A 22385-nucleotide genomic window follows, 5' to 3' on the forward strand; every position below is an offset into this window, starting at 1 on the left:
CGCAAAATCAAAAGGCGCCAGTGAGATGCTATGATGGAAGGGACAGGTTAATGCATCGCCAAACGCTATACGTGAGATATTCCGCCTACACCTACACTGTGTAAATCCAAAGCTCAAACCCACCAATCCGTGCCGTCGCATCTCTCTTCTATCGTCCATACGTGACAGAATCTAGTCTTAAGCTGGTCTAACTCCGCTAAACAATGTCTCAAGTTTGAGCTCATCTATATCCGTGGTCCAACTATGCGTAAGAGGAAGGAAAGCTCTCCACCCGCGATCTTCCATCTCGTCGAGAATGATTTCCGAATTGTCGTCGGCGTCTTCTTTGTTTGTCGCGCAAATGACGAATGTGTTGAGGTAGATCATGACGAAGGGAAATTTCGAATTGACGTAGTGCTGGATGTAGTATTGCCATGCGTTGGCCGAGTCGAGCCGGTCAAACGCTAGATTAATGTCAGTAAACAAAGTGAATCAGTGAACAGAAGCCTCCAAAGGTGGAGGTAATATCAAGACTTACGCATAGCATTCCATCGGTACACATGCCCTTCCCATGTTTGGAAACTCAGCCCGCCTCTCCCCAGGCTTTTGATTGCTGGCATTGGCCATGCGCAGTAATGTGTTTGTATTGTCCCTTTCGCCATGATCGCGTTCGGGTATTTCTGCTTATATGACTTTGCGAAATCTAGTAGACATGTTGCTTTTGGTAATGGCAGGATTGGAGTGCGCTCGTCCTCTACTGTTGGGTCGCTCGGCTCGTAAGAAAAGTACAGATCAGGAGCGCCATCTGATCCCTGGACGATGATGGGGCGAATTTGTGAATCTTCGTGTTCTGGTGCTATACTGATGATGCCGCATCGCTCCATGTCCTCGATGACTCGTCGAATGAAGCGGTTGTCATCCCGTGATCTCCGTTGTGAAACCATCTTGTTTTGATACGTGGCGAGGACCACAGGATCCGGATCGTAACATCGGTACCTATTGCCTTCATATTGTACTTCCATAGGAGGTGGGTAGCGGAGATCAAAGGAGCTCTCGATTTGGATATCTTCAAGGAAGCTCTCTTGTACGGATGGCGGTATGATTTCGCGAATGACGCGCTTTGAAATTTGACGTGGGGATGGGTCTCCAGCGAGCATTAGTAGTGTATCCTGCACGATATCTATGAGCTGGAATGGGAGGCCTGGTTCGCGGTCGATGATGATGAACTGCCATGAATCGACCACAATCGGATCATACATGGACGTCTTCCTCATTCGTAGCTGGTTCTTGACATCTTCTAAAGTGAGAGTCGTGGTGAAATCTTCCTTGTCTAGCTCGTCAAGCGACAAGGAAGAACGATGACGGCTGATGAAAAGATCGGGTTCGGTCGGATGTACCGTGGCGTCCGCATGCGTTCCTTCGTAAACGACTAGGTATAAAGTTGCGGTTCGTCTTTGGAGCTCGTCAAGAAACACTTGCGTGAACGGCTGGCCAATGGCCATCTGGCCGCATAAATAGTTACGTGATTGTCGTTCCACCCAGAATTCCCCTTCTTGTTTTAAGCCTGCATTCGCTGAGAAATCTCCTTTGCTTATCGGAATAAAGCCCATGTATACGCCTGTCGCACAATCGCCTAGAACACTCTTTGGGTCGTACCAATCATCATTGTATAGCCTTAGCATAAGTAACTTGCATATGGTGGTATAATCTTCGAAATTGGAGCAGATGCCTGCAATAGTCCAGGGAGTCAACAGTGTGGGAAACCAGCGATAGCTATAAAGGTCAGAAATACCCTACGTGGATTGCGTCTGACTTACAGTATGTCCCAACATGCCTTCGTCATCTGGAGTCCTTCAATCGTACTCGGTATCGTGCCTCCGAGGAGTTGGATGGTCTTGATGTCACTATCAGTAAGTGTCTGGGCGCAGATCGCCACACGTAAGTACTGAACAGCATGAGGGCGCCATGCCTTCTCAAAGAAGTCGCAGTACATTTCCAGCTGGCTTGCTTGACAGCCCATCAAGAAATCGTTGATGCCTCTCGACCTGGTCGCATGTTGAAGAGTCGTAGCTTCGCTGTCATTAAGCACCATGATGCGAAACCAAGCGCGGATGATATCAGTGCCATGATCGGGAGTACACTGATTGTTCCTATTGGGAGAGCCATATCGCACAGGTGAGTCGTTCAAGGCGGGAGCGATGTAGTATAGACGGCGAATGATGTCAGCACAGAGTTCTAGATAAAAGTGTTTGAGAGTGAGGATGGTCCCATCATCTGGCATGATGCCTCGCAACGAAGTAATGGGAATCCTTGGGTCCAGTGGAGATTGTAGAATCATTATCTTTTCCCCCGAATCGATTTTGTCCGGATGGGGGGTCCCAGTGTGAACCCCTGGAGTTTCTGGAGTTGGACCGCGGTTGAGGTTCTGCACTGCCATGCGCGTTAGTATAATTCGAAGCTGTAAGAGTCGCCATACTCAGAAGCATATCTGCGAGTTGTCTGACATCGTTCTCCAGCTTGCCTAGCCACTTGAGGTAATCTTGAAGGTCGCCACCGTGTGGGTAGAACCTATCGCGAATCTGACGCCGAAGATCCACAGATAAACGGAGCTTGGAAACCTTTTGCTTCGCGATGCTCACACCTGTAACTGCCAGTTGCTCTGCTTCTGTGTGAACCTTGCTCCATCGCATGTTGAGTTCCACCCATTCTTTATGGTGCGCGCTGCACCAAGGGTCGCATGCGCTCGGCGGCAGCGTAGTCTTACAGGGACGTCCATCAAGCTCAACAGCCTCACAGATGGCTCCAACAGAGGCAGGTGAATCCGGAACCTCGCTCAATCTGAGTATACTTCGCGTATTTCCCTTCGGGTCGGGCTGTCGTTCTCGCGTACTACGGATGCAAAGCTGTAGAGTCATGACGGAGAATTTACGATAAGAAGAGGAGAGGTATTGACGAGGGGTTTCATGAGCACACTAGTAAGGACGTATGTCGGGGTATATCATCTCCCGTGATCAAACCTTGGGCATCAGCCAAAACGAGCTATCCATACTGCCGGTAAAGGGCCCGCAGTGTATACCCAGGCGTTCAGTACGGCACAAGTGACAATGAACTCAGCCGCAGTGGCGGCCAGTCGTATTATATTCAGGAGCGCGGATGAAAACCACAGTCGGAGGATATCCTGCACAAAGAGACAGCAGATAAAGTTTCGGCTCGTTCTTGTTGCGGGGTCGTAGGGGGTCCGAGCAACATGGCAAGGGAATGGAAGGAGACAAGCAATACCCGCTTTAGTATTAGGCACCAGTACAGTGTTTATTAGTCCAATTTTGCGTTGCTTAGGTGGGTTTCGGTGACGGTACCAGGTCATAGTCCTCTTGTGTGAATGGTGGGAAAGGTGTTGGACAGCTTGATTTGACATTTCACACACCCAGTAGGCTTTTCATCTAAACGCTCCGCGTTAGTGACGCCCGGATCTCATCGGAGAATTTCGTACGTACGTAGGTGCAGGGGTTTTGATCTGCGTAGGCGCTCATTGGCCCTCTCATCGGTATAGAGAAACCAAAAAGGACCGTGATATCCTGGCAGCGTGTGCGTGGTACTACTCTCCTTCACGATATGCGATTCGAATTGGTGGGTTGCGACAAGCCTTGGGTGGCTATGCAGGCGACCATGTGGTGTGAGGAGTCAACTCAAACCCACCTCAAGCCGCCCAGTTGGCCTGTCCGTTTGCCAGGGGCTTCAATCACGATGCGATAAGATCCAATTGTACAATCGTACAACCAGGAATCCATTTGTGGCAACCCGGCCGTTCAGCCATTGTTATCTTGTTGCTGTGCCTCTTTTTTCGCCCAGACGGATAGCATCGAAATGATAGTCGTGTGGATGATAGTCGTGTGGATGCTCATGTGTGACAATACAGCCGTGTCGCATGGTTGGCACAAATCACTAAATCACTAAACCACTAAACCACTAAACCTAGATAGTAATTTACTAATTACTAAATTTGTGCCAACCCTGTTGTGTGGCCGTGTCGATGTCGCTTTGTAGTTGGTGTCGAGTTGGAAAAAGTGCACGGTAATCAAGGATAGCAAGAGAGAGAGCCGGTAACGATACGATACAGTCTCATGAGCATGTACCAACGAGTAGTGGTCGCTGTACTGTGCATGTTCAAACAGGTCAAACAAGTCAAGTGGAGGTCTGAAGGCGGGCGCCTCTAGCGTAGCTTTGTCTCGTTGGAGGGGTGTGATGCGTAAGCAGTGGACAAGAGACGGGCGCTTCCCACCAGCTCGGTATGCGTGAGATTTGAGCCATTCAGAGCGATGCAGACCAGGGTTTGCAACAGAAGAAGAAACATCCAGACTGGTGAAGAATTTGGGATTTCCGGTTGGCGTATGTTTTGGTCTGTCAGGGAAAAGGGTGTCGTACGTCAAAAGAAAGTTTTTAAGCAACATAAGGCGACCAGCACTCTTTCCATGGAGACGTCCATGTGTGTGCTCCTAGTTAGCGCTCTACACGCGTACAGCATGGAGGCTCAATTACGCCCAAGACCAAGCCCGTGAGGCTAGACATGCTCGCTCTCCGGGTTGCATCTGTTTACCCCACAGTCGGCATACCCAATGCGGATGGCGCGACTGTCATCCGAGGTCGCGGACGACTCATGGTTTGGGTTGGAATGGAAAGGAAAGCAGTACTTCAAGAGAAGGTTTGGGCGACAAGTGGGGCGATTCGCACTCCTCTATTGATCCATAAACAGACGCTCCTGTACTTTTACACGTTGAATTTGACTATGGGTGTTCCCATCTTTACAAGTTGGACTGTAACAAATACAAATATGTTATACTACATGTCCACACAGTGAGATCCCCTATCCAGCCTTCCATAGCTTTCTTCAACCTCGGCCTTTGTGTCTGCACATTTCTTCAAGAACTCATCCGTCGTCAGCGTATCTTTAGTCGAGTACTTCGCAATCAACATCTCCTCTACCACAACCCTTAAGCTGGCCACGCCATCACGCGGTACAACCTCCCACTTCTCTCCATCACGGACATTGAAGAGGATGATTTGGGGAAGTATGTCTGGCTTGTGTTTTTTGGTCCAGAGATAGGCATAGACGCAGGCCTGGATGACATGATGGTGTGATAACTGGGTAACGAATTTGATCTCCCAGATCGACACTCCATCCGAATTAATATTCCCCAGGCTTCGTTTCGCCTTTCTCCTTTTCAGCTTTGCTGCGGATGTATGTAAAGCTCCCTCAAATTGGACAATGTCTGCTCGCCCATATAGGTCGGTAATCTGGTCCTCACCTCCCAAGGGATTAGCTACACGAAAATTCTTTTCTTTCAACTGGACTTCGAAGTCCACCACGGCCGTTTCAGGAAATTGGGCTTCTAGCCGATCCCTAGCTGCGTCGAGATATGATCCAAGCCAGTCGAAACGGTGCCCTTTCATCTGTACTTTCCGGGCTTTGTACCCCGACACCTGAGCATTGTACTCACAGGCCTCACGGCAGAGCCAAATTGCTTGCGCATTGGTGTTGGAAGGGAATCCCAGCAACGATGCTTTGGGTCTTTCAAGAGTGGTAAGAGTACCTAGTAAGGCATATTCGTACGCTGCTACCACGGCAAGCCCATTCAGGTCGCTTACAGCCTCGTAGTGGCCTCTGGTGGGGTCGCTAATGACTATGGCTGGGGCGTTGATATGTTGTGCAATTGGGAGGGACGGCTGAGTCTGGTTGATTTGCAGGTGTCGCGCACATATGTCGTCAATAATCTCATCGGGGACATGGCGCGGCAATTCCGAGGCGGAAACTGTCTTTGAGAGAAGCAGGCCTAGTTGCAGTGGGCGGCCCGGGGGGTTAGATTCTAGCATCTTCCTATGATAGTTGAGGTTGACGAAATTGGTTGTTTTGTAAAGTTCTGCAACGTCGACAAAGGACATTATGCTGTTTTGGTTGTGATGTACTATAACAAGATGTTTGCATGCACGAGTGAGAGCTACAAAGGTGGTGTTCGGGCACGTATCGTCTGGAAGGTCGCGAGCTACAAACTTGAAGTAGCTCGCATCAACGCCATAAACGATGACCAGGTCGCGCTCGTTTCCTTTGAACTGGTGGTAGGTGCTCACACATATCTTGCCCTGCAAGACTCGATCTTCTAGCTGTACTTCATCCGAGATGGGCTCAGCAATCGGTATGCCGTGTACCTCAGATAAGTAGTTTGTGAGCAACGCAAGTGGCCTATTTCTATCGACGGACGGGGCGAGGATGGCTGTGCGCTCAGGCCCGTACTGGTGGATAAGTGGCAGTAGATGTCGGGTGAAGCTCACTGGGTCGAAAACGTTTCCATGCAGGTATAGTGGTTTCGGCCCGCTGTGGGAGCCGATGATGTATTGCTCGCCCCCGAGAAACACGTTGTTGACAAACGCCGAGTTTTCATGGCTAAGGCGAAAGCTCTTGCTCAAAGCCACGTGTGTCCACATGTAGTGCGAGAGGGTGGCCATGGCGGAGGAAGACAGACTCAAATAGCGTGAATCGGCCTTTTTAAACCCGTAGATAGCCTGCCGTTCGTCACCCAGCACGACTATCTGGGGAGCCCTGCCACACGCTGCGTCGGTCACAGCCGATATGAAGGCGCATATCAGCCAAAACAGGTCGTCGGTGCAATCTTGCAGCTCGTCCAGGATTACGATCTCGTACGGCTTACCAGTCCAGGCGGGTACGGCTCCTTTTCTCCTCAAGGAGCTCAAGATGGAATCGTTAGGCACAATAGTTGAGAACAGCTGACCGGCCACTCCGTGGAATGTGAGGACATCATTCCCAGGATAGGTCTCCAAGCGGCGCGCGGTATCAAGTTGCAGGCGTTTGGAGTAGGTAATGATGGCTATGGGTCGGCCTGGGTTGGCGGCAACGATAGCTTCAGCTGTGGCCGTCTTTCCTGCGCCTGGACGAGCCGAAACGACGACATTCTGCGTGCGACAGAGCTTCACTATGGCCTGTTGTTCGATTGATGGGGTAAATGTCTTCTTAGAGGTCGTGGTGCGATTTGTTGCGATGCCGCGTGTTAGGCGATGGACGAGGGATGTACGAGGATTGTACCCGCGATCGTGAACTTCTATCGTAGGTACCCGTTGATAGTGTCTAGCGAATGACTTGTGATTAGTTGATGCACGGCCGCTGCCACTCACATGTTTCAAAAGAGTACATGTCAAGCTTCTCCGGACCTCCCCTGGGGAAACCATTCCAAGGTTGTCAGGTTGTGGAGCACCAGCCTAAAGGGATCGCCTTGTCGAAGCGCTGGATCTAGGCTAGCCAGTAGAAGCCCGCACGTGCCTGCTAGCGCGCCATGTTCTGACAATCTGTATGTCTATCGCAGCACTATCTGGCTAAGGCCGACAGGTATATAGAGCACTCTAAACTAGTCCTAGCCTACTACCGTTTTTAAACATATGTGGTCTATACTGTACTAGTTGTCCAAGGCAGTTCCGAAGCCCCTCTGCGTACGGTAGCACTACAATGACTTGAGTAGTTACAATTCGTGCCTTACCTATGGTTTCGATAACAAGACTTGAGATAACTTGCTTAAAAGTCATCAACCCACTTTACATATCACTGAGTAGGGATTCGAAAAGCCAATAGTATTATGACTACTTGGAGGGAGAAAATGTTTGCCAACAGTGCGAAGAGCACTTGGAGAACCCAAGTAACCTTGAAAATGTAAGATAATTACACTTGCCTCCCTAAACCATCTTACTAGTTCAACATTAGGACTGATTTGTCCATGTGGACCGCTCTATCGAGTGTTACGGCTGATTCTAGATTTTCAAGACCGACTTCCATATAACTGTTTAACTGGAAGCCCGATACCACATCTCAGGAATTAAGAAACAAGAATTGAACATAACCACGATAGTCTGTTACCTGTGGCAGCAGTTTTTCAATTAGGACTGTGGTACTAGGAGCTACATGCGGGCTGGCTCCCCGGGATGGCATTCGTTTACCCCACACTTCGGCATACCCAATGTGGATGGCGCGACTTTCATCCGAGGTCGCGTTTCGCCCGGCACTTCATTATACTCTGCTACGTCAGACATCGTTCAAATGCCCTTTTGCATAGAGGGAGCTAGGAGCATTGGAAGCGCCATTGAGCAGCCTGCGCAACTACTACATACACCCCCGCACCGCGCGTTCCTTCCTCTGATAGCTCCTTCCTCTGCGCGCATACAACATGGCGATATCAACGGCAATCCGCATAGCTCCCTCACGGGCAGCTCGCGCTGTGAATCTTCTGCGCACCGTCCAATTCACTCATCCACCATCGTGTCCATGTCACTCAAACTCCAATTACCACAACCAAACACCGTCCACTGTCCAGCAAGCGCGACGACACCTTGCCACGCCTCTTGACCACAGCCAGCAAAAGGAATATGCCTTCGAAATGGCCGCTTCATCGATCCGCTTTGGACCAGGGTGCACAAAGGAGGTCGGCATGGACTTCAAGAATATGGGTAGCAAGAGAGTCATGGTGGTCACGGATCAGAATGTGCGCAAGCTAGATGCGATGAAACAGGTCATACATGGGCTAGAAAAAGAAGGCGTGCAGTACGAGGTATTCGACAAGGTCAGGGTAGAGCCCAAGGACAGCAGCATAAAGGAAGCCATTGAGTTCGCGAAGCCGTGGCGGCCAGATGCCTATCTGGCTGTGGGTGGTGGCAGTGTAATCGACACAGCCAAGTTGATGAACCTCTACACATCCTTCCCTGAAGCAGACTTTCTCGACTTCGTCAACGCTCCCCTTGGCAAGGGCCTGCCAATTCCTGGGAAACTGTTTCCGCTCGTGGCAGTTCCGACAACTGCAGGCACTGGCTCTGAAACAACGGGGACTGCCATCTTCGATCTCGTCTCTAGGCGTGCCAAAACTGGTATCGCACATCGCAACTTGAAGCCTACTTTGGGCATAGTCGATCCGCTGAATACACGCACTATGCCATCCGCAGTCCACGCGTCCTCAGGCCTTGATGTCCTCTGTCACTCCCTCGAATCATGGACTGCAATCCCCTACTACGAGCGTGTACCACGCCCTACCAATCCCATCAACCGCCCGGCATATCAGGGCGCAAATCCAATCTCGGACATCTTTTCCCTCCAAGCATTGAGAGATACAGTGAAGTACCTCCCACGCGCGGTCAAAGACCCTGAGGACCACGAAGCGCAATCGCAGATGCTCTTGGCCGCAACGCTTGCTGGTGTTGGTTTCGGCAACGCAGGTGTGCATCTCTGCCACGGCATGTCGTATCCCATTTCTGGCCAGAACCCTGGCTATAAACATGCTGGCTACAACGTAGACCACACAATTATCCCGCATGGCGTCAGCGTCGCGGTAACTGCACCAGCAGTGTTCAAATTCACAGGCGCGTCGAATCCTGAACGCCATTTGGCAGCCGCGGAGGCCTTCGGTGTGGACATTTCAAACGTTAAGAGGGAGAGTGCCGGTGAGGTGTTGAGCGAAGCACTCGCGGAGTTTTTGATCAAGCTTGGAGATCAGCCGAGAGGCTTGAAACACCTGGGTTTCGGAAATGAGCATCTAGACCAGCTTGTTGAGGGCACCATTCCGCAGGCGCGAGTGCTGATGCTCGCACCGAGTTTAGACACGCAGAATATCGATGAGGAGAGAGAGCAGTTGAGGAATTTGTTCGAAGAGTCAATGGAGTACTAGAGTAATCGTATACATACCATTTTACAAAGGGATATCTCCATATGCTATCTAGCCAAGGTAATTCATCTAGAGTACCGGCTTCCTCTCTCGCATAGCGAGCACTATCAACAAACTAGCCCAACCAACTCCAGAACTCCTTATGATAATTTGTACAAATGTTTGTTCTCCAACACCGATCAATGGCCATGTCCACACCCACATGATTTGCCTCCCATACCAACCCGCTTCTTCCAGCTCCAGCTCAACTCAGGCCTCAAGCTCATCTCCCGCATCTCCTTCACATCCGAATCGCCAAAGCCCTTATCTAACATGCTCATCTCCGCACTCAACCTCGCATACCGCATCGCCTCCCACTTCTTGCCAAAACTGCTATACGCCTCCGCAGCATGCTTATACGCCGTCGCCAAATTAGCATGAAGGCGCTCCTGCTCATATAGCGAGATGAGAAGCTCAGCGGCTTCCGGGGTGGCTTCAGAATCAATCGTCCAGTCGTCCAAGATAGTGGAGAGAGCTGCAATCTCACCGAGCCTAGTGTCAGATTCAGACACCAGAGAGGGATGCGCAGTGCAAGTGCTGCAGCTACAGTCAAAACCCCAGTTCCTCTTGAGCTTCTTCACGCGTCTTGCGCGCTCCATTTCATTGTCAATGTACGTGATTGTGATCTCCTCGCCGGGCATGATGTCCCGTACCGCGTGGACATAATGCGTCATGGTCCGCTCGTCGAAAGCGTACGCCGCATTCGGTCTGCAATCGTGGTTCAGCATTGCGATTTCAGGAAATACGGCAGCTTGAGCCTCTTCGTCAATGGACACGTCGAAGTTGTTCGTGTTGATCCTGTCGTCGACTGGGTCGTCGTTGAAGTGGCCCAACAGCTCCCAGAACACTTTTTGCGAGGCGGGTGGCAGCGTGTCGACGCCGCGGTAGAGTAGTGCGAGACGCTCGGCTTCAGAGAGGTCGTATGCGCCTGAGTCGGTGATGAGGATAGGCGTTGAGGCGAAGATCTGGTCTCCGCGGTGCAGGGTTTTGTTCGCGACGAGGCCGCGGCCTTTGCCGGGGAATTCGTGTGTCACAAAGGGCGGACTGTCGTACTTGTTGACCCGCGAGAGTGTCTCTGGCCGTCTCCATGCGTCGTGTTCTAGCATGTCATATGCGAGGTCTTTTGTAGTGATGATGAAGATGCCGCGACCCGAAGCAAAGGACTGGTCGGTGAAGACACAGTACGGGTCTGTGGTGTTCTCGTTCGAGAAACATTCTGGCCAAAAGGTCCATGGGAAGTCTTTGACTTGTGAGGCTTTTTTCCGGGATTCTTCTAGTGTCTGCTGAAATTGAGAGATGTTTGATCGGAAGGCGACGTCGGATATGATGTCGTGAGAAGAGCCGAAGGTTGCGTCCTGGCATTCGCCCTTTTGGAGTATTGAGTCTGAAGGGCATGCGTGAAGGAGGGGTTTTTGACCGACGACTTCGAGTTTCTCATTCGTTAGCGCGAGAGCCCTGCTCAACAGGGTAAGCCCGACTGCGGTCTTCATGCTGGATACTGAGTGGAAGTGTAAAGAATATAGGAGGAGTTTGAGGATGTGAGAGAACGATAGTCAATTTACGAATTATAAAATAGGCATGATTGAAGGGCCTGGCTTAAAGAAATAGTACTGGATAGTTCTAGGATGTGTCTCGTGAAACGCGAGACGACTGTGCAGCGAGGGATGAAACGGTGCTGCGAAACAAGGGCTCCATTGTCACAACGCGAAGAAATGTTCTGAGGCAAACATTGTAGCATATTTGCGAGTCGTGTCGATTTTAGCCTTGTCTCCTCTCGGAAAAATTATGAAGTATCAAAATGTCGTTAACCACTCTTAGAGGAATGCTGATGCCTTTGTAGTCGGGCTGTGCGGGTCACAAGTCCATCGTTGTATTGCGAAGACATGATTGAAAGCGCCAATGCCCTAGGCCTATCTGTTGATCTATCGCCAGTCTAGGGTCCATCAGTGTAGTTCCGCAAAACTAATGTTGGAGCGAATCTTGCGGGGAGGGTGAAAAGGAAATGTGGGGAGGGGAGCGCGGGAGTGTGGGGACAGGGATGAGGTGACGGGTTGCGTTTGAGGATCAACACGTGAAACACGACGCTGCTCGGCTGCACTTGCCCCTCGTCCGTCCACAGTCTAGATAGACAGAGACCAGGCAGCATTCCATGACCCTGAGATGATACCTGCCTAAATAGGTGATTGCACTATCGCGTATTGGAACCTAGGACGCTGACGCGGGGCAGAATGCCAAACAAAAGCAATAGTTTCATGGCCAAAGTATCCCAACAGTATCAGCAACGGAAGATACCGAGGTCACATTACCACCAGCACGTGCGTGAAGATCGCTAACCTCACAGTCGCTAAACAGGTCTCTCGGAAGGTTGATGGACTTAGTGTGGCCAGGAGTACAATATCGACTAAAAGAAACTGAAAACGCCAAACAGCAAAAGATCCGCCATAGGTACAAGAGCGGGTGCAATCGATCCATGTATCACTGCTCGTGGTCAGAGGAGACTATATTCAAGTCAAGATTGAAGGTATCAACCTCAAAGAATCTACCCAGCATAAAGCTGTCCTCACAATGGATTTGAACGTGCCAACCGCAATTGAGATAACTGGAGATGTATAGGGCGACACGTCTATCCAAGTCAGATTACATCCAACCTCTCATACATCACTGTTCCAATCCAATCAAACCTTCGACCTGTTGCGCGATCTGGCTGAAAGCTATCGCTCGATCACCCTCCGGCTCCGCCACGACGGTCGGCTTTCCACGATCTGCATCGTCGCTGATACTTGCGTGCAGGGGTATCTCGCCTAGCATCTTCAAATCGTACTTGCCGCACATATTCCTGATCTTGTCCATGTTACCAAACACTTCGTGCATCTCACCACAGCCTGGGCATTTGAATCCCGCCATGTTACAGACCAGGCCGAGTAGGTTGACATTGACCTTCCGAAAAAGCTCGACACCTTTCACGGCGTCCTTGAGTGACAGATCTTGTGGCGTTGATACAATGATGGCGCCATCTAGAATAAGCTGCTGCGTGATGGTGAGCTGCACGTCCCCCGTTCCCGGCGGCATGTCCAGAACCAGCACATCCAGGCCGCCCCAGTCCACTTCATGCAGAAGTTGTTGTAAAGCTTTCATGACCATCAACCCGCGCCATGCTACGGGAGAAGATTCGGGTATGAGGTAGCCCATCGACATGGATTTGAGGCCATAATTCGAGAGGGGTAGAAGCTGGTTGTCTGATGGTAGATGCGTCAGGAGATGTGGATCGACTGGGCAGGAGCACGGACTAACTAGCTGATAGTCGTGGTTCCCCGGAAAGGTTTAGAAGGGTGGGTATTGAGGGTCCAAAGATGTCGGTGTCGAGGATGCCGGCGCGGTACCCTCGACGTGCGAAGGAGAGGGCGAGGTTTACTAGCATCATGTCTATTAGCATTCTATACTTTGTGGACTGCTTTCCCGAGAGGCTATACCAGCAATCGTACTCTTTCCTACACCACCCTTCGCCGATGAGACCGCAATGACCTTCTTGACATCTTTTATGCTCCTCTTCTGTGGTAGTCCTCGTTGCATGCGCGGTATTTGCGGAGGTGCGCCTGAGCGCGGGAGGCCCTGTAAGCTATCGTCAGCCATTGATTCTCATAATGCTTTTTTTATTAAAGAAATGCTAAGACTGACCAAAGGATTCTCATGCTGCAAGCACCGTAATGTAGAGAACAATCGCGGTTTCAACATCGCATCGTGTTGTACAGACGTTAGTTGCGGAGTTGATTGCGGAGGAGAGGTGACGCGCATCGGTCAAATTGAAACGCCGACTCTGCTCGAACTTTTTTGTGGGGCGCAAAAGCGAACTTTCTCCTCCACCACCATTGCCAGGTTCACGACACCCTCCAAGAGAGCCAAGATGAAGAAGTCGAAGATCAACGGTAAGTACCATGCATCTGCGCATTAATGTCGCTAAACCGCGAATAGACTTCGACCCTGAGTCTCTCCTCGATCCTGCACCAAGCTCGAGCTCAGACGAGCGCTCCGATGCAGAGTCCTCCGCTGCTGAAGATGAGAATGCGGGGCGCGAACATTACACAGCTGTCGGCAAGAGCAAGCTGAGGAAAGCGAAAGAGGTGCCGCTTGGACCAGAGTACGCAGGACGCGGGGTCAGTAGGAAAGAGCTTGAGGATAGCGACAGCGACGACCCGTTCGCCAAAGGCTTCGACGAAGACGACAGCGAAGCGAGTAGTGAAGAGGAAGATGGCTTGAATGGACTAAGAATTGATGGAGAAGATGGGAGTGAAGTGGAAGGTCTGGATGAGGAGTTTGATGAGGATATCAGCGACGAAGACGAAGAGATGGGCAGCGAGGACGAAGAGGATAATCTCGAAGATTCAGACGACGACGATTCTGAGGATGACTCAAAGGCTGGCGCATCTGCGGTGCGTGACCTCATGAAGGACAGCAAATCCTTTACCTCCACGCTCGCTGCTGGGGCCGAATCCGATGTCGCCAAAGGACAGGCCGTTAAGACGCAGCGAAAGACTTTCGATTCACTCCTCAACACCCGCATTCGGTTACAAAAGGCATTAATCTCGACTAACTCCATGGTTGCGGAGCCCTACAAGGCAGAGCCTGCGTCGAAATCATCTATTGAAGCCGCCGAAACAGCTGCTTTGACCCTCCTCAACAACCTCACCGACCTCCGTATATCCCTGGAAGAGGCCCGAACTGGTCATAAGCGCAAACGCACGTTATTCGATTCTAACGCTTCGTCGTCTGAGATTTGGTCCCAAATACAAAGCACAGAGTCCTCCACAATCCCACACCGCAAAGCGGTCCTGCAGCGCTGGTCCAACAAAACAAAAGCCACAACTGTGACAAACAACAAAGCGCGCCTCAACGCCTCCGCACAGCAAACGCTCACCGAGGTTCTCGACGCGCAACTTACATCTTCACACCTAGTAACCCGCACCCAAACACCACGCTCGTGTGCGCCACTACAATCCTCAACCAAAGCCCCTCAACCCGACCCGGCAATTTACGACGACGCCGATTTCTATGGCCTCCTCTTGAAGGAGCTTCTCGAGCAGCGCTCCGCAGACCTCAACGCCAACGGCACTGCAGAATTCGTAGTCCAGGCTCCATGGCAGGTTGCGCGTGAAGCCAAGACCAAGAAAGTGGTTGATACGAAGGCAAGCAAGGGAAGGAGATTGCGCTACACAGTGCAAGAGAAGTTGCAGAATTTTATGGCGCCAGAAGAGAGGGGCGAATGGGGAGATAGGCAGAGGGAAGATCTGTTCAGCAGTTTGTTTGGCCAGAGACTAGCACTTGGAGAAGCCGAGGATGTGGAAAGTGAGAAGGAGGATGATGGGGTTGATGCTGAGGAGGCAGGATTGATGTTGTTTAGGAGCTAATTGCTTGAAAGGAGCAATTTACATTGATATGGATACTTTTTTTCAAAGGGTCTAAACTTGTATATTTAGACAAACAATTTGCCGCCCTCAAATTTAATGCACATACTCCTTTCAGTGCTTGAGTGCTTCCCTCTTGTATCCATCCCATGTTTTGGATGTGTATATGCCACTTTAGCCTAAGCGCTGGTCAGAGACGCTGATATGACGAGTGAAGAAAGCTCCACGCCAGGTGTTGTCGCTACTCTGTTCGTGCCAAACGCGTTCTAGCCCTAGGCTGGGTTAAAGCTACCAGGCAGGCCGAAGTAACAGAATATCTAAACAATGCCTCTGGCCCAGGAATAACCCCTTCGCCCATCTCCAGTCTGTGGAATTGGACTTGGACTTTCACCTTCACTTTCACCTCGACGTACAGGAGTGACTCTGCGATGCGCAGCGAGTATCGCGTACCAGTCTTCCTTTGCGCAACCGTAGTAAGCGTCAAGGCACTGCGGATACCACAGTTGTTCGTAGTTTTGACTAGTGACTCGAACATGGACGCCAGCTGCGATCAAGCGATGTCGTGTCCCCTTCAATGTATCCAGGATGTCGTCAAGTCGTTCTCCATCATTCGCCAAGATGGGGATTTCAAGGTGAAGTCCTCGAGGCCGCTTGCTCGTAAGCAGTAATTCGAGGCTCTCGCAAAGCTCCTTCGTAGGTCTTAGTCCGAAACGACGGCTGGTTTGCCCATATCGCATCTTGCGCGTTTTAGCCTCGATGCATGTATCGCGCATGTCGCCACGAAGGACAACGACCATGTGGCGTATAGAATGGGTCGGAACGATGGCCTCATTGGTGGAGCAGTGAATCGATACTGGCCCGGTGTACGCCCCTAGGTTGTATGAATCGTAGATGTGGAATCTGTTGACCCTAAAGAAGGCTTCGATGACCTCTTTTGCCAGTGGGCCCATGAAGGAGGACGTCAAAAAGTACTTGCTGTTGATCAGATTGGTGACCTCCATAGCACCTTGGTACGGCTCGAATTCTATATACCCTTGGTAGTGGGCTCTGTGCTCGCCTGGAATCACCATGTTGGGTTGAAAGGTGAGTAAGTCGAAGATCATCATCCTCAACTCGATAGGAAGAAAGCGGGCCACATTTGCGATAAGTTCACGGCAGCAGCACTGGGCGTAGCTTTTGATCGCCTCTTTCACTTCCCTGTAGAACTTGTCAGCGTCCTACACGCATGCTGTACAAAAGAGGGAGTGATAACGTGCTTGTAGGCTAGATCATAGACCTGGGAGTAGATCAGATTCTGACGGCTAGGCTTGCGCCTATCCTGATCGCTCGGAACTCGTCGGATTGCACTGCGGTTCGCGCGTACCCATCCGGCAATATCTTTCCTTTTCTCGAGCGAACTGGCGTGTCAGTTTTGGTGCCTAATACCCGAAGGAGAGTCCTTACTGGAGTACATCCTGCCGTGCACTCTCGATTTCCTCACTAGTTGGGCACTTGTATGTGTAATCAATGATATATGATTGTTTCAGTTTGCGCCTATCGAACGCAGGAGTCCTATAGAGTTCCCTAGTCGGCATCGTGAACAGGCTGATGAGTATGCTGTTAAGTGGGAGGAACACAAGGTTATAGTACCTGGTGCGGGGCCGGTATTTACGTATGCGCAAGCATCGGAACGTGAACGCGTTAGCACGTGATTAATGTTGGCGTGATTTTGGGATGCTCCCAGGGTTTTATCATCGCTCCTACCACTGTTACAAGAATTGGCGCAGTCTCCTACCTGAACCATTGGCGTGACTGTGGGCTACCCTTGGAAGATGCGTGCTTTAGCCATTCATCACCTTTGCTATCTGCTGTTTCCAATAACCTTCGGGAGCAAAAAATGGGGTTGGCTATCTTTCAGTCCAAGTCATCATTTTTCAGCTTGCGACAATCATCGTTACCACTTTCTAAATGTACGATGGAAAGATGAGATGACGGCGCGTGAGATATAATAAGTTAATGGAGTAAATAGCGATAGCTCAACTAGGGCGCAGGCGTTTTGGAAATTCTCTTATGAATCAAAGGAGTGAAACCAACGGAAGACATAATGATAATATTAACGGCGGCTGACTGTTTCAGAAGAGGATGGGCAACCGTCACCTCCAACCCCGACTCTCAACGGATCCGCTTTCACGTCGGCGATACGATGTATAGGTGCATATCTTATCATGACGGCTCCATCCACGATGAGTCATATTCCCGTGCGTTGGATAATCATTGTCCCGTTGTCCAGTTTTATTGTGGGTCGGCCGTAGTAGTGTTACGCGGTGTTGGATTGTCCAGATTTCTTGTAGTAGAACCATTGCCGTCTCGTTTACCTCGAGAGGTACGTTTCGACCTATTTTCTTACGGGAGTAAGCTCAGGCCAGCGATATTTCAACAAGCAACAATGGAGCGCAGGCGCTCACAATATTATTCCTCCAATCGCGACTTGTTAGGTTCGCCCCATATACTTGCAGCAATCTCCAGCATTAGCGTCTGCAACGACAACACAATTATGACTAATTTCTTCACTTCCGTTGTTTATAAACTCCAAAACTTGGGACTGAAGACCTTAGCGCTCTACCAGGGCGTAGGCGCTCATTACATCTTGTGTCTGTTTCGGCGTTCCAAGCTCACTTACCTACATAGATGCGACCCCGCAACAGCCCCGCACGCAGACCAACAAGGTTGATCACATACAAGGGCGTTACTTTGGGAGGGAGTATCCTTTCGTGCCACTATATTAAGTGCGCATAGATGGTCTGATATCGAGGCTCTGGTTTTCCCTTTAGAGATCGTGGTGTGACTTGGTGGAGAAGGCCCTGTGGATCTGGCGAAACGCTAGTTTAGCGCAAGGCGATTCGAGGCGTTATTTGACTGAATGATCATAGCGAATAGTACTATACAACGAAGTTATAGTTGCACGAAGCTGATAGCGCAATTAACTTGTATAGAATATGGAATGTTAATGTAAGTAGGATCTATTGCTCAAATAACCGGCTCACTGGCGGCTTTGATCAAACCTAGTACAAGAAAATCAAGAAGTGCGACCTGCTTCAGGCGCATAATAGTTATAGCCGTAGAACCCGGCAAGGCCACCATAAGAAGAAAAGATATTCGAGTAGGGCCCACACCCAAGCAACACCTGATGTCCTATAGCTAATCTGTGGAGCAAGGCCACCATAAGTGTCTTACGTGAGAAGTATACCAGCTCAAGACGGTTACTACATTATCATGGCCAAGGTCTTGTCATTTGCTCGTATTCAAGGCCGATAAAGTCTTCCAACACTGCCGCATTGCTTATAGTGTCTCATCGGGTAGGTACCTCAAACTTGATTGTCCAGCTCTCATATTCCACTTTCTTGGTAACTTTGCGATTGAGAAACTTATACAATGGCCCCAGACATCAACCACTTAGGGAGCGATGGCCGATGGGATTATTCGACGCCTGGATCTAGTGGATACAACATCCCAAACATTGTGTACAACGTGAGTGCAAATCGTCAGGTCGTGTTGGGAGACTTTTCTGATGACCCATGTAGGACCCTTCATCTAGGAAATTGAAAGTCCTAACTATTGGAGCTGGCCTTTCTGGAATCCAGATCGCGTATCATATCCAGAAAAACACGGAGAACGTAGAACATGTCATCTACGAGAAGAACTCTAACATTGGAGGAACCTGGCTTGAGAACAGATATCCTGGTATGTGACCCATTGTTCTATAGAGGCAGAGGGCTAACCTGCTGCAGGTTGTGCGTGCGATATTCCTTCCCACTCCTACACGCTCAACTTCGCTCTCAACCCTGATTGGCCTCGCTTTTACTCCTTCGCACCAGAAATCCAGACGTATCTCGAGAAAGTAGTCGAGGTGTTTGATCTCCGCAAGTACATGACCTTCAACACTGAAGTCATTCGCTCAGAATGGCAAGACGATACCGGAAAGTGGAAAGTCACTCTGCGACAAAAGTCACCATCTGGAGTGGAAAAGGTGTTCGAAGAGGAATGTGACCTTCTATTCCACGCCACTGGCATCCTAAACAACTACAAGTGGCCTACCATCAAAGGTATCGAGAGGTTCAAAGGTCGTATTGCTCACACCGCAGCTTGGCCAGAGGATTATCAAAAAGAAGAGTGGGCCAATGACCGTGTAGCCATGATCGGTTCTGGTGCATCTTCAATCCAAACAGTGCCCAACATGCAACCGCATGTCAAGCACATGGATATCTTCGTCCGCACCGGTATCTGGCTCGCTGACTTTTCCACCATGCTCGGCAAGAGCAGAGAGTACTCACAACAAGAGCGCGACGAGTTTCGAAGTGATCCCCAAAAGCTGTTGGCACACGCCAAAGACATTGAGAATAAGGTTAATTCAACTTGGAGTATGTTTTACACGGAGAGTGAGACGCAAAAGCTGGTGCAGACCATGTTTGGAGAAAATATGAAGGGTCTTATCAAGGATGAGAGGTTGCTAAAGGGGTTTATGCCGAATTTCGATGTTGGATGTACGTCATCGAGAATTTCAAGTGTGAAGTTTGCTCTTACTGACAACATTAAAGGTCGCCGTATTACCCCAGGCGATCCATACATGAAGGCCATCCAGGAAGAAAACGTCGACGTACACTTCACCGCTGTGGACGAGATTACGGAGAAGGGTGTCATCGGTAACGACGGTATAGAGCGCGAAGTCGATACCATCGTCTGTGCAACTGGTTTCCACGTCAATTACCGCCCACGATTCCCTGTCATCGGTAAGAATGGCGTCGATTTGTCCGAGAAGTGGAAGGACACGCCAGAATCATATCTTGGTCTTGCATGTCCGGATTTCCCGAATTGGATCATATCCGTTGGCCCTACATGGTAAGCATCTACCCCATACATTCTTACAACATCCGAATCACGCAAAGTATGTAGCTGACCATGACATTTAGGCCCGTGGAGAACGGCTCCGTAACCGGCCCCCTTTTTGCAGTCGCCGAGTACACCGTCCAAATTATCAAGAAAATGCAGCGCGACCACATCAAATCCTGGGTACCACGACAGGATATCACAAACCGCTTCAACGAGCACACACAAGAGTGGGTCAAATACAGCGTCTGGAAAGACGAATGCAGATCCTGGTATAAAAACAACGATACTGGACGCGTTGACGGTACGTGCTGCGTCCACCCCGCTCTCTTAAAGAGCAAATTCTGACGATTCATTCTAGCTATCTGGCCCGGCTCTTCAAACCAATACGCCGAAGTCATTGCCACCCCACGTTACGAAGATTTTCACATCGAGTACCAGAACAAAAATCCTTGGGCGCATCTGGGCATGGGGTATGCAATGTGCAATGCCAAGTTTCCCGACTCGGATGTATCGCCATATATACAGTTGGAGAATATCGACCCGAAGTGGCTGGAGGCTGTTGGGTACAAGAAGCCGGCCTTGGAGGCGGAAAAGACGATAGGGCCAGAGAAGGAGAAGCTATAGAGGGGAGTATACTGACGCAAGATGCGTGAGTTATGTTGATCTTGTATTGTATAGAAGACACGTTGATTACATGGCCTGCAATATGCATTTACGAAGGTGTGTTGGGTGTTACATGGCAATTCTTCTCAAAGTTCTCAAAGTCTCCTCAACGTACGCGTTCAATTTCTTCTGCCTAAAGTAATCTAGCAGTAGCTCTTAACTATAGTTTTTTAACTAGCTTATTTTAATAAAAATAATACTTTAGTTACTTAATCTCCGCTCCTGTATTTAATTAAATACTAATTTTAAAAATTTTTTACTTTTTTAAGGCAATTTAATTTTTTACTTAAACTTCTATTATTGCTTTAACACTTATAGCCTATATAGCTTATATAATTATACTTTTAGCATTTTTTTAAAATTTTTAAAAAAGTTTATATAGCTATAATTTTTTATAATTTTAGTTTTAGTAATTAGTTTTTAAAGTAGCTAGTAAAAAGCAGCTACTTTAGCTACTTTAATAAGCTTAATATTTAGTATAGCTTTTATTATTAATAAATAAATATAAAAAAATAAAAGCTTTTTACTTATTATATAGTTCTAATAAAAAAAGGCAAATTATATTAAAGCTATATTTTTTTTTATTTTTTTAAACTACTAGGCTTTTTTTATAATAAAGTTATTAAAAAAAAGTTTTTAAAGTTTTAGCTAAAGCAGGTTTAAAAAGTTAATACTAAAATAAGTAAAAAAAAAAAAATTATTTTACTATTATATATTAGAAGTATAGCAAATAAAAGCTAAAAATTATAAAGTAAAAGCTTTATATAAGCTTAAAAAGTAAATAATTTTTTTTATACTTAAACTGTTAGATATAACTAAATCTTGCATTAAACTTATTAGTTATAAAAAATAGAAAATTAATTTTTAGTACTATAAAAAAATAATAATAAAATTTAAAACTATAGTTAGCAATTATTTTAACTTATTTTAAAAAAATTAATATAATTATAAATATTTTTATACTTAAAGTACTTTTATAGAACTAGCAATAGCTCAACTAGGGCGTAGGCGCTTTGAAAATCCTCTTACATGGCAATTTGAACAGGCGGATTTGCCAACGTGACTACAAGTTTATTCTTAGTCGCTTGTAAGGACTTAGTCTCAACGTGATTTCGACGAAGATGCTGGACTGGTCCGCTGAGCGGGATCGCCTTACAGAAAGGGAATTTATGAAAAGAAATTGTAGATAGAGATAACTGACCGAACACCATGATATTAGCTAGGCCGCAGCTAAACGCCTAGTTCTTTTTTAGCAGTGCAATTTCGGGAGCGACGATCGCGAGGCGCTTCTCTTTTATAGGTACCAAGGTATCATATTGTTTAGTAGTCTCGACGTTGAGGCGAGTCTCACATAGTATAAATACCAGTATATCTCTGTGCTAGGTATAATTTCAACGAGTTCTGCTATGTTGTTTCTCTAGCAGGAAACAATACAGACGACACCACCCTAGATGAAAGCCAATGGACGTGCACGGGAACAACATGCGATAAGTGGAGCAGTTGCCGATCAATACAAGGTTGTGCCGATGTGTGGATCCCACATTGGAAGGAAACGTATGTAGGTTGGGTGACGCCAATGCCACTGAACCACCTCTCGCACTCCGCTTAAGACCTAGGCAAACATCTAATTGTTTTAACGATAAGAGGTGGTTTCTATATATATGCTACAAAGAGTTGTTCTTGCATACGATATGCTCGTGATATGCGCTTATTCATACGTTTACAGATTGTG

General features: G+C 48.7%; 8 protein-coding genes across 8 annotated transcripts; 3 read left to right on the top strand and 5 right to left on the bottom strand.

The window, feature by feature from the left end:
- Nucleotides 1-177: 177 nt before the first annotated feature.
- K460DRAFT_272527 (uncharacterized protein) lies at nucleotides 178-2894 on the bottom strand (the record flags this gene model as incomplete). Its single annotated transcript, XM_040927807.1, has 4 exons — nucleotides 178-443; nucleotides 518-1752; nucleotides 1797-2409; nucleotides 2456-2894. 4 exons carry the CDS (start codon nucleotides 2892-2894, stop codon nucleotides 178-180), a joined length of 2553 nt encoding a protein of 850 aa, XP_040792915.1.
- A 1798-nt stretch (nucleotides 2895-4692) lies between these two features.
- Nucleotides 4693-7221, bottom strand: K460DRAFT_361159 (P-loop containing nucleoside triphosphate hydrolase protein). Its single transcript, XM_040932402.1, has one exon. The coding sequence runs from the start codon at nucleotides 7213-7215 to the stop codon at nucleotides 4816-4818; it is 2400 nt and encodes a 799-aa protein (XP_040792916.1). The 5' UTR covers nucleotides 7216-7221; the 3' UTR covers nucleotides 4693-4815.
- Nucleotides 7222-8201: 980 nt separating this feature from the next.
- K460DRAFT_400421 (NAD-dependent methanol dehydrogenase) lies at nucleotides 8202-9689 on the top strand (the record flags this gene model as incomplete). Its single annotated transcript, XM_040936327.1, has 1 exon — nucleotides 8202-9689. The coding sequence occupies one exon, from the start codon at nucleotides 8202-8204 to the stop codon at nucleotides 9687-9689; it is 1488 nt and encodes a 495-aa protein (XP_040792917.1).
- Nucleotides 9690-9865: 176 nt separating this feature from the next.
- Nucleotides 9866-11215, bottom strand: K460DRAFT_271001 (SET domain-containing protein; the record flags this gene model as incomplete). Its single annotated transcript, XM_040927697.1, has 1 exon — nucleotides 9866-11215. The coding sequence occupies one exon, from the start codon at nucleotides 11213-11215 to the stop codon at nucleotides 9866-9868; it is 1350 nt and encodes a 449-aa protein (XP_040792918.1).
- Nucleotides 11216-12037: 822 nt separating this feature from the next.
- Nucleotides 12038-13477, bottom strand: K460DRAFT_301305 (cytosolic Fe-S cluster assembling factor NBP35). Its single transcript, XM_040929868.1, has 4 exons — nucleotides 13401-13477; nucleotides 13196-13334; nucleotides 13017-13136; nucleotides 12038-12961 (listed from the first exon to the last, which is right to left on the bottom strand). Exons 1-4 carry the CDS (start codon nucleotides 13455-13457, stop codon nucleotides 12384-12386), a joined length of 894 nt encoding a protein of 297 aa, XP_040792919.1. The 5' UTR covers nucleotides 13458-13477; the 3' UTR covers nucleotides 12038-12383.
- Nucleotides 13478-13539: 62 nt separating this feature from the next.
- K460DRAFT_412072 (TRAUB-domain-containing protein) lies at nucleotides 13540-15238 on the top strand. Its single transcript, XM_040937514.1, has 2 exons — nucleotides 13540-13648; nucleotides 13695-15238. Exons 1-2 carry the CDS (start codon nucleotides 13627-13629, stop codon nucleotides 15125-15127), a joined length of 1455 nt encoding a protein of 484 aa, XP_040792920.1. The 5' UTR covers nucleotides 13540-13626; the 3' UTR covers nucleotides 15128-15238.
- Nucleotides 15239-15441: 203 nt separating this feature from the next.
- Nucleotides 15442-17119, bottom strand: K460DRAFT_412073 (uncharacterized protein; the record flags this gene model as incomplete). The annotated part of the gene is made up of 3 exons (XM_040937515.1): nucleotides 16568-17119; nucleotides 16348-16521; nucleotides 15442-16321 (listed from the first exon to the last, which is right to left on the bottom strand). Exons 1-3 carry the CDS (start codon nucleotides 16696-16698, stop codon nucleotides 15442-15444), a joined length of 1185 nt encoding a protein of 394 aa, XP_040792921.1. The 5' UTR covers nucleotides 16699-17119.
- Nucleotides 17120-18467: 1348 nt separating this feature from the next.
- Nucleotides 18468-20801, top strand: K460DRAFT_301312 (FAD/NAD(P)-binding domain-containing protein). Its single transcript, XM_040929869.1, has 6 exons — nucleotides 18468-18631; nucleotides 18685-18844; nucleotides 18892-19644; nucleotides 19699-19999; nucleotides 20071-20291; nucleotides 20349-20801. The coding sequence occupies exons 1-6, from the start codon at nucleotides 18536-18538 to the stop codon at nucleotides 20612-20614; spliced, it is 1797 nt and encodes a 598-aa protein (XP_040792922.1). The 5' UTR covers nucleotides 18468-18535; the 3' UTR covers nucleotides 20615-20801.
- The last annotated feature ends 1584 nt before the right edge of the window (nucleotides 20802-22385 follow it).

Source organism: Cucurbitaria berberidis (assembly GCF_010015615.1).
Source record: "Cucurbitaria berberidis CBS 394.84 unplaced genomic scaffold K460scaffold_1, whole genome shotgun sequence".
NCBI classification, from domain to species: domain Eukaryota; kingdom Fungi; phylum Ascomycota; class Dothideomycetes; order Pleosporales; family Cucurbitariaceae; genus Cucurbitaria; species Cucurbitaria berberidis.

What these genes read in the sequence shown, in the direction of transcription:
- K460DRAFT_361159 (XM_040932402.1), bottom strand. Translation starts at nt 7,215, where the DNA reads ATGGTTTCCCCAGGGGAGGTCCGGAGAAGCTTGACATGTACTCTTTTG.
- K460DRAFT_301305 (XM_040929868.1), bottom strand. Translation starts at nt 13,457, where the DNA reads ATGTTGAAACCGCGATTGTTCTCTACATTACGGTGCTTGCAGCATGAG. An exon ending in AGGAAAGAGTACGATTGCTG is followed by an intron (nt 13,137 to 13,195) that starts GTATAGCCTCTC and finishes ACATGATGCTAG; the next exon opens with TAAACCTCGCCCTCTCCTTC. An exon ending in GGAACCACGACTATCAGCTA is followed by an intron (nt 12,962 to 13,016) that starts GTTAGTCCGTGC and finishes ATCTACCATCAG; the next exon opens with ACAACCAGCTTCTACCCCTC.
- K460DRAFT_412072 (XM_040937514.1), top strand. Translation starts at nt 13,627, where the DNA reads ATGAAGAAGTCGAAGATCAACG. An exon ending in GAAGAAGTCGAAGATCAACG is followed by an intron (nt 13,649 to 13,694) that starts GTAAGTACCATG and finishes AACCGCGAATAG; the next exon opens with ACTTCGACCCTGAGTCTCTC.
- K460DRAFT_301312 (XM_040929869.1), top strand. Translation starts at nt 18,536, where the DNA reads ATGGCCCCAGACATCAACCACTTAGGGAGCGATGGCCGATGGGATTAT. An exon ending in ATATCCGTTGGCCCTACATG is followed by an intron (nt 20,000 to 20,070) that starts GTAAGCATCTAC and finishes CATGACATTTAG; the next exon opens with GCCCGTGGAGAACGGCTCCG. An exon ending in CGATACTGGACGCGTTGACG is followed by an intron (nt 20,292 to 20,348) that starts GTACGTGCTGCG and finishes GATTCATTCTAG; the next exon opens with CTATCTGGCCCGGCTCTTCA.